At 41.8% G+C, this 10,415-nt stretch overlaps 1 protein-coding gene across 1 annotated transcript; it reads left to right on the top strand.

The window, feature by feature from the left end:
* The first annotated feature begins 3,311 nt into the window (after nucleotides 1-3,311).
* Nucleotides 3,312-4,117, top strand: LOC120104421 (uncharacterized). The gene has a single exon (XM_039115558.3). The coding sequence runs from the start codon at nucleotides 3,360-3,362 to the stop codon at nucleotides 3,939-3,941; it is 582 nt and encodes a 193-aa protein (XP_038971486.3). The 5' UTR covers nucleotides 3,312-3,359; the 3' UTR covers nucleotides 3,942-4,117.
* Nucleotides 4,118-10,415: the final 6,298 nt, after the last annotated feature.

Raw genomic sequence — 10,415 nt, 5'->3', positions numbered from 1 at the left:
AAATTTGTGAAGCTCCTAATATGTATAGAGCATAATTCAGTCCTTCCTATGCAACATGCAACTCTGCCATTGAAACTGTAGTATTAAAAATTCTAACTCTATCTACTGCAATGTATCCATCATCAAAACTTTTGTGGTTTGCTAATGCCAAAGATACAAATTGTTCCACATTTTTCGCCCACTATTAGTCAGTCACTATAAATATTTTGACAATGTTACAACTCAAATGTTTAGATGGATCGACAAGAATGTCTACGGCTTCTCCTTCTCCCCTTACAGTAGTTACTTCGCAATTCTTTCATACGAGGAATTTATATGCTGCTAGGTGGATGTTATAATTGAAAGGTTCACTCGGTGTCTCTGTTCAAATTCTTGGTAGAAGGTTTTTGCAGTATTTCCAATGTCTTGTGTGAAGATGCCGCCAAAGCATTCTTCCCCAAGATGTGCATTTCTCAACGATTCGTAATTTAAAGACTCCTTTAAATCCGTGCACATGGGCTTCGTGGCATACATTATCTATCTTAGAAGATTTCCATAATAAGCATCCACGAGCGGCCTAATGTTTTTGGGGGTCTAAGGCCGTTTTGTTTTTAAGGCCTTTTCTATAGTAGGTTGGCCTTAGGCGAACTCACAGGAGGATCTTTTTTTTCTATTTTTTCTTTGAGGCTTTTTCTGCAGTGGGCCTTCTTTGGGCCGGGGCCATAGGCGACCGCTTCAGTCACCTAAGGATTGGGCCGGCCCTGTAAGCATCTTTTTTTCCCATTCAATCGCTCACATTGATGGAAAACATATGCATTCTTTGGCCAGACTTCCTATAAATGATAACTTTTGCAGATCGTGGAATTACACTCTTGAATTTTTTTCATTGCTGAACATATCAGACTGAGTTAAATAAGTCAAAGATCTAAATTGGAATTTGAGTCCTTTAATAAAAAGTCGAATAAGGTTGACTCATTTATGACTAGAATCTCCTAACCTGCTTAAGGCAGGTTGGCTGGCAGTTCGATCATAAATTGCCACCTTAATATAAATTGCCACCTTTTTAAGGTTTTTTCTTTGATTATCTTCCTTTTTATGTCTCGCTCGGACTTAAAATTTTATTCCATTGTATTGGTTTCCATGACCTATTTTCTTATAATACCAGATACATGTCTACATGTGTACAAACAGGGATAACTATGCAAAAAAAAAAAAGCCCCATCGTAATTGCGTGTAAAATACATGCCTAGTTGTAGGCAAGGGACTATTCTTTGACAAATAAGAATAAAAACTGCATAAGGGACCGAGCAGAAAATGGCAAACGTTGACAGTTCATTTACGACTCGTATAGGAAGACTAGGGTAAAAGTTACTAAATTAGTTGTAGTCTTCAAATTTTGTAATGATATTACAAACTTCTTTTGCAAACATCTCTACCATATGGAGAAAAGGCATTGCAGCAAGACGCAAGGCAATGCTTATGCTTGCTAATTACCATACCTATCAAAACCGTGGAAGACTGTTTGGCTGGCTGATTTTTCATTGACCCGGGTGGATGCTGCTTGTTTGCTTATTATGATCCATAGTTGCAGAGGCCATACTCATAGTTGATGAAAAAAAATCACTAAAATTTCTATTTTTTTAGAATCAATGTGGAAACTAAGCCTCAAAAATACTTGTGAGGGGCGTCCTGCATGTTTTCGACTAACACTTTGCAACTAACGTGGACGACCTCCAACCAGTTCAAAGTTTTTCAGTGATTCATCTCACCGTTCTATAGCTAATATCGAAGAAAGAGCTCGATCAGCTTTTAGGAGACACAGAAAAATATGGCATTAGGCTGAGGGACGGATCATCTAGCTCGAACAAACATGTCTTAAGCCGGCATCTCGCGCGGGAGGAGAAGAAAAGAGAAGGGGCCGGGGAGAGGAAGGAAGGAGAAGAAGAGAAGAAAAAAGGAAAAGAAAAGGAAAAGAAAAAAATTAGAAGAAAAGAAAAGAAAAAAAAGAGAGAAGAAAAGAAAAAAGAATTACATTATTTTATAACTTTATTATTGTATTATACTATACATATTATATTATATTACATTATATCATAATACATTAATATGTTATTTTAAATAATTTAATATTATGTTATATTATGAAAAATTAATTAATACTAATAATTATAATATTTTATATCTTTATTATTGTATTATACTATAAATATAATATATATTACATTATATCATAATATATTAACATGATATATTAAATAATTTAATATTATGCTATACTATGAAAAATTAATTTACTCTAATAATTGTATTACTATTATGCTATGCTATGCAATGTTATATTACTATATTATAATAATATTATTTTATATTACAGTAATATTATACTATATCGTATATTATGTATTAATACATATTATGTTTTATGTATAATACTATGCAATGTCCTTTATGGTAATTAATTTTGTCCTACCAAAGCACTTTTCCAGTTTGTTTACCAAACATATATTAAAGTGCCACAGCACTTTAGAAATGTAATTACCAAACAGCAAACAGCTTTTTATAACAGCTCTACTTCAGACAGCTCTACTTCCAACAGCTCTACTGCCAACAGCTTCCCCAAACATGGCCTTATTAATTGAGGAACGGTAGAAAAATCTGAAAATAGGAGTATTTTAGGAAACCAAAAATCACAAATTTACTTTCTCTCTTGAAATCATATTGTATCCATCTCATTTGCAATGGTAATTATTTGCCCATTCCAGCTCATTGCAGAAACTAGAGTTCCTCCGAATCTTGTATTTCTAATTCTTTTTTAAGCAAACCTCTACATATATAACAATGATTTATCGAATACTTTGTCCGTTGATTGGTAATATCGGGACCTTGTTGTTTACGATCGCCAACTAAAAGATATAATAATTATCGTTTTCTTGACTGATGGCCACTAAACGCCGCAAATTGACCCGTCGCAACCCTGTTTTGGATTTACTTTGGCTGCCACCTAACGCCAAGACCCAAGTCAGCGGATTTTACTGACGGACGTCCCACCACAATGCATGTAGTTCGGCAGCGGAGTCGCCGGTAACAAAACTTTGGTTAATATTGTCAACAATGCGGGCACGTCGGCCTGCCGAGTAGAAAACCGGGGAATACCAGCACCTTGGTTTAGAAAAAACTCGGAGAAAATACGCGATCTAATCACCTACCAAGCCATAAGCTAGCGAAGGGTAGCGCTGGTCAATTACCACACTCTACTGGTTTCGCATGAGGAAGGTAGCAAGCCTTGGAGTCCTTCATGCATGCAACTCTATAAATACCCATGCCGTCCTCCCCTCCAGCCCACACCTCATTCCTCACTTCCCGATCTCATCCTAACAACCATGGCTAAGACTAAGCTTGTTGCTCTTTCCTTCATAGTTTTGCTGAGCATCGGCCTCTCCGAGGCAGGCCGAGCCTTGACATCTTCAGGTGGAGGTGGTGGTGGCGGAGAGGGCGGTGGGGGAGGTGGGGGCTCTGGAAACGGCTCCGGTTCAGGCTATGGTTCCGGCTCCGGTTATGGTGAAGGAGGTGGATCCGGGGCTCATGGCGGTGGGTACGGAAGAGGTGGAGGCGGCGGTGGCGGAGGCGGTGAAGGTGGAGGTAGCGGATCTGGCTATGGGTCCGGAAGCGGGTACGGGTCTGGCTCTGGATATGGCGCCGGTGGAGCCCACGGTGGAGGCTATGCAAGCGGTGGAGGTGGTGGAGGTGGCGGCGGCTCCGGCGGAGGGAATGGAAGCGGAAGTGGATCGGGTTATGGATCCGGCAGTGGCTCAGGGTACGGCCAGGGGGGTGGTGCCCATGGAGGGGTCTACGGAAGCGGCGGAGGCGGCGGCGGCGGCCGGGGCTCTGGGTCAGGTTCTGGGTCTGGCTATGGTTCCGGCTATGGGTCTGGATACGGGAGTGGAGGTGGTGGACACCCTTAGTTGACTCCTAGATCTGCAACAGCCCGGTTGAAGCCCCTCCTCGTCGTAGTTCGCGTACCGCGCCACTCAATCTTTCTTTTCTGCGTGTTTATTTTGGCTATGGGTATCGTTGTAATAAGAAATGGAAGGGCTTCCGTCTCAAAATTAATAAAATAATGGTTATCCATAGTTAATTAGCTCCTGTGCCAGATTTTTTTGCCATTTTTTTTAAATTTAGCGGATGCATTGAATTAGACTACATAGTGATAGATACATACATATGAATAAAAAAATAAATATTTAAAAAATAAACAAAAAAAGGTAATATAATAAAACTCATAATGTTGGTTAGCCATATAAGATTCTATCCAATCAATAGTACTATTATCTTCTCTATAAATAAATGAGATGTCAATAGCAACACTAAAAATTATTTTTTTTCTGGCTCTTTTTAAAGCCTATACCGACGCTTATAAGCATCGGTAATTTTTCCGCCGACGCTTTCTAAAGCGTCGCAAAAGCGTAAGATAGGTGGGAGTGGGAAAAAAAATTTCCGATACTTTTGGAAAACGTCGCTAAAGGGTCGGTTTTAGCGACACTTTTTGGCCACTAAAGCCGACGCTTATACACGTTGCGCAATTAGCGACGCTTTAAAGCGTCGGCTTTTAATCACTAGTTTTTGTAAAAAAATAATTATAACTATGCTTTAAAGCATCGTTATAATTATTTTTTTAAAAAAATATATTTAAAAAGATTTTTTTAAAGGTCATTCTTCCAGCACCGTGGCGCCTTCCTTTTTAGCAAGCTCAATAAATCAGGATACCGGGGTTTCCAGCGGTGGAGCTTGGATGCCGCCCCCACCTCCCCCTCCCGCAGAGGTTCCTCAATGGCTGAAATCCCTCCCCCTGGCTCCTGAGTGCCACCCTACCCTGGGCATGTTCCAGGACCCTATCGCCTACATCCTCCAGATCGAGGAGGAGACCTCCTCCTGAGTACCAATCGAACCTGAATTTTACAATCAACACAACAACTGTTTCACGATGCAACAGATCCAAAACATCATAAACAAATCATATCACATGTTCCATCCTGACCAATAAATATAACAACAACCCCTATATAGTTTAAGAAAATTCCAACCACTAATCCGATTCAAATTAAACGAAAATCAATGAGAAAACTATCAAGAAACCAATATGAAGGACTACGAGAAAAGATTCAATAAACAAGAACAAGAACTCACCAAGATGATCAAGTTCTATGACGAGGGAGTCCACTCCAATCCTCTTGAAGAGCGACTTAACCTCCTTCGAAAATCTCCATTCCCCATCAACCAAAATGTAAGCGAATCAATGACATCATTAGAGAGAGAAATCAGAACTCACGAGCGCCAAGTCTTGGAGTAGATGGCGATGGGGTTCTCCGATATCGTCTTCTTGACGGACACCTCCAGCATTGAATCAAAAGAAGAAGAGGAAATCGATCGGAGGCGAGTGCGCCACCTCTTCATCCTTCGCCGCCGCGGAGGGCGGAGCGGAGAAAAAGGCGGAGCAGGGGAGGACAGGAGAGAGAGGTGAGTTGGAGAAGGTGATGGCGTCGCGCGTTCCTGAGAGCTGATCGGGGAGACCACCTGGAACATGCAGGGGTGTCAAGGGCCAAGGGCTCAAAGAGAGAAGGGGAAGGGGTTAGGGATTTGTAAGGAGAGGAGATTGGGGGGGGGGGGGGGGGGGAGGGGGAGAGAATGGGTCTCCGATGACACTTTTTAAAGCGTCGTTGGGGAGGGGGTGTTTTGGCGATGGGGATGGAGAATGGATCTCCGATGATGCTTTTTAAAGCATCATTGGGGAGGGGGTATTTTGGCGATGGGGATGGAGAATGGTCTCTGACAACGCTTTTTAAAGCGTTGTTTTGGAGGAGAATTAAGGCCTTGGCCTCTGATGACACTTTCTAAAGCGTCGTCGGAGGAATCGGCCTCCAACGATGCTTTCTAAAGCGTCATTGGAGGAATTGGCCTCCAACGACGCTTTCTAAAGCATCATTTCTATTTTGGTTTCCGACGATGCTTTTTAACGTCGTCTAAGTCAGGCTCCCCACCAAACCGTCGGTATCTTCCGACGCTATTTAGAAACGTCAGCAAAATTTGGTGCTAGTCAAATTGCCGATACTTCTTCCTAGTGTCGGCAGTTGGGTGTCAGAAATAACTATTTTTTCCATAGTGCAAGCAATAAGCGCATCATGCTCTATCAATCCTATAATAGTAGATACAAACTACTATCAATAAAAGATGGATAGATGGGAATCCAAAAATAAAATATTTAAAAAATGAACAGTAAGGGCACATGGCAAAATTCATAACATTGGCGAGCCATGCAAGATATTATCCAATTAGCAGTACTATTTGCCTCTTTATAAACATTTGAAATGTCCAAAGCAAGCTATAAGTGCATCATGCTTCAACAATTCTATAATTCAGGACTAAGGTCATGGTGCAACTCGAACAACCCTAAGGTCAGCTAGAGCCGAGTTGAGCAGACTAGCCGAGGTGTAGAGAAGTGGATCTCCTCCAAAGGTGGCTTGCAAGAGAGTTTCTAATGGGAGACCCGCCCAAGCCTAAGTCAGATAGAGAAGCAACAATGTGGAAGGAAGAGTTTTTAGTAGAGTGTGATCCTCCTTGGTTACACTACAAGAAAAACAAGATTTGGCGATGCTTTTTAAGGCTTTTACCGACGCCTTTAAACGTCAATAACTTTCTTCTGACGCTTTTAAAAGTGTCGGCTATGTCAGAGTGGAAAAAAGAATTGCCGACGCTTACGAAAAGCGTTGCTAAAGGGTGTTTTTAGCGACGCTTTTTAGCGACTCTTTAAAGCGTCGTTAGAAATATTTTTTTTTGAAAAAAATATATTTAATTTTTGTTTTAAATATTGCATCCGTGGTTTAGATATGGTGCATTGCAAAACCCACAAATATTTTTTCTTTTTTTTTTTTAACTAAAGGGAGGCTGAAACAAGCCACCCAAAAATTTTATTGCAAGAACAATGTTTACAGCAAAATATTTACAACAGAGATATCTGAAGAGTAGTTCTGTGATTGTGATACAACTACTTAATAGGGAAGACAACTATAGTGGGTAAAACCAAGACGGACAGCATCAACTAGAAGGGAGAAAAGGCCAAACAGCTCAGAGACAAGAACACTGCGATCTGAATTAACCACCGCATCCGTTGCAAGCAAGGAGGACAGCGGTGAGGAAGGTGGAGTAGAATTTCTTGTGGCTCCGTGTCGGCCGCCACCACGACGAACTCCGAAATACCCCTATTCAAAGTCTTGGTAGCTGCACACAAGATAATTTCAGCATAAACGAATGCGAGGATTGGAATTACTTAAGAGGGTTTAAAGTAAAGAGAGACGATTGGGATTGGAAACCTTCATTGGCGCCCTTCTTGAGCTGTTTATAGTTGGCTGCTTGCTGGATGAGATCCAATATGGTTATCGTCAGCTGGGCGTCCGCCAATGGGTAGGCCTTCAGGTTCACAGCCTCGGTGCTCTATTATTATTTCAAAACATAAAAATATATATGCTATTTTATTTTTTTTATAGAAAAAGAAAGAGAAGCATAGGTATAGGTGAAGATATTGAAGGGAAATAAAAAGAGATAAGAGAGGAAGGGAGGGGCATCACCATTTTTGTTCTTTTCTTGGGTTTTATTGAGCGAACCGAGTTGAAGGCTCGAAGCGATTGGATGGAGAGGGCGGTGTCTTGCTCGTGTTCCGCTTTGATTTGGGAGCGGAGGACAGGACGCTTCATTCCTACTATGCCTGAGAAGAGAAGAGAGAGGACTTCGGCGATGGCCGGAGAGGGGTTTTCAGTGTAGAGGGGTGCCCTAGGTGCCTCTTCGACAGCGGCGAAGAGGCGGGCGAAGGCATCATCGCCGGAGACGTTCTCTACGCACTGTTTCTCGACGCCACAAAGAGAAGTGGGGAAAAGAGGAGGGGGGTCGAGGATGAGCCGAGGACGAGGCCGCCGCTTGTGGTGATGGAGAGGAAGGAAGAGTAATAGAGGCAGAGGAGGGCGGAAATGGGGAGGGAAGAGAGGGATTTGAGGAGATGGCTTCTTGAATCTGGAGGGGGTTAGGGATTTTTTTGGGGGGGGGGGTGAGAGGGGGGTGCGGCGGCTGAAGGGGTTATCGCTTTTGAAAGCGAGCGACGGAGAGAGAGGGATTTGTTGGATTTGGGTTAGGGAGGAGAAGGAGGGGTTAGGGATCGCCCGCGGGGGGTGTGGGGGAGGTGGAGGGGGGGCGCGGGTTGAGGGGCGGCTGGCTGCAGGGGTTAGGGTTTAGGGGAATTAGATTTTATATTTGTGTTGGCGCCGGGTTGGGGGGGGAGGGGAGGGAATGGCCCCCGACGATGCTTTGCTTTGAAGCATCGTCTACTCGCCTTATCCGTCTGTTGCCCAAGGTGACAAGCCAAGAGGGGGGGGGGGGGTGAATTGGTTTTACAAAATTTTCAATCCCTTAATTAAGTTAGTTGATGAGTGAGTGGTTAAGCTAATATTAATTAAATGCGTGTAGTGGAGTTAAGTAAAAACACAATACAAACACACAAGAAGTATAGTGGTTCGGTGCTCTCCTAAGCACCTACGTCCACTCCCCAAGCGTCTCCTTGGGAATTCACTATAATCCCGCGGATTATAGTTGGATTATTTTTGAGGCTCACAATCCAAAAACCTCTACACTTTGGTTTTCCGGGATCACAAAAAACCTATGTTAGTTTTACGGGCTCACCAACAAACCCTCACCGTTGGTTTTATGGGCTCACCAACAAACCTTACAAAGAATAATAGAAAAAAAGTTTAAAGCTCTTAAATGAGCAAATATAACAAATATACACAAAAAGAAGAGAGTATAAAATAATTATCACTTTGTAGATTGCTCTTCTCTTCTTTGCCAAGTTTCCTTCTCTTCACAATGGGTTGGTGGAGCTGTTGAATACACCCTTAGATTCATTACAAGAAAAAGAAGATTTTCCAACGTTTTTTATGATCTTTACCGATGCTTATAAGCATCAGCTAAAGTTAGACCGACGCTAAACAAAGCGTCGTAGAAGTGTCGGCGATACCTGAGTGAAAAAAGTTTTTTCCGATGCTTTCAGAAAGCGTCGTAAAAGATCAGTTTTTAGCGACGCTTTTTAGCAACGCTTAAAAGCGTCGCTAAAAGCCTCAAAGCTGACGCTTATAAGCGTCGGCTAATGTATTTAATTTTTTTAAACAATTATTTTCTTTAGCATCCCTATTCCTTCTTACATCAATTCTGGACACCATCAATTCTGGACATGGCCAGCCCAAGAGTCCTCCTAGAAATGAATGAGCTTCCCACTTCCCAGCTTAAATCTCAAGCAGTTCTAAAATGGAGCAAGATTTTTACTGATAGCCTTCCAAATCCACGGAACATTGTCAAATTTTCATTTCACAGGAGGACTCAATTTTCATATCAAACAATATGCTGAAAGGACGGCTCTTCTCCAGCCTTCGCCTTGAAAACAAAATTCCAGTTCGCCAAGCAATGGAATCTAGCAATCTGGTGATCTTTTCCTTACCTAAATTATAGACCGACAACGATACCCATCGGTTCATTATAAACCTTTGCACAAGTGCTTTTAGAACTGCCTGCCACTTTCCTTCTCTTCCACATCCAGCCATGCAACATAGAGAATTATCGTCCAAGATTAGACAAGTGCAAAATAGAAATCTTAATGTCCCTGTTCATTTAAGATACCAGTTAATAGAATAGAATTGAAACAATTGATCAACGGATTGGGCCCTCCATAAGGCAGCCAATCGTACATTAGTAAACAAAAGTAAGAAGGAGATCAAGAACTCTAAGAAAGGATAGAACCAAAATTTTGTAGATCAAGTCAACGAAATCACCTTGCATTACTCCAAGGCACCGATTTTCTTCAAGAAAACATGTGATAATTAAGGAAAAGGGACAATAACCATGCACATAAAACTTTATTAAAGAAAGATAAGAAAAAAAAATACCAAGTGGCGGCCATCGAGACCTTCTTGAACCCTTCCTGCAAACAAAATGGAGAAGCCAGAGTTACTACTCTTATAAGACGGTCAATTAAAAAAGAAGAAAAGAGGGGCAGAGAAAAATGATATACCTCGATGATTCAAAATCTGATTCACGGGACTCGGCCTTTGTCCTTTCTTTTTAGAGTATATCTTGAAATGTTTCCCCATTACCTGAGGAAAAAAAGAAGAAAAAGTGAAAGCAAAAGGGGAAAAATAAGAAAAGGAGAAGGAGAAGCAGGATTTTGAATCAGGAGAGGTATATCTCCCGGTGAAGGAGAAGGAGAAGGCTTTTACCTGGTGAGAGTGGCGATGGTTTAAGAGTTTCAGGAGAGGGAAGACAATAAGAGGACTCTCGGTGGATTGATGTCAGCGCTAGAGGAAGGAGAAGAGGAGAGGAAAAAAACTAGGGCATCAATTGAGAGG

This window comes from Phoenix dactylifera, chromosome 3 (assembly GCF_051530095.1).
Source record: "Phoenix dactylifera cultivar Ajwa chromosome 3, Ajwa_hap1_PhDact_Kaust_v1.1, whole genome shotgun sequence".
Taxonomy (NCBI): Eukaryota; Viridiplantae; Streptophyta; class Magnoliopsida; order Arecales; family Arecaceae; genus Phoenix; species Phoenix dactylifera.
The sequence above is the reverse complement of the archived record's forward strand: the minus strand, read 5'-3'. Positions and strand labels throughout refer to the sequence as shown.

Bases quoted from the DNA above. Each gene is read 5' to 3' on its own strand.
- LOC120104421 (XM_039115558.3), top strand. From the start codon at position 3,360: ATGGCTAAGACTAAGCTTGTTGCTCTTTCCTTCATAGTTTTGCTGAGC.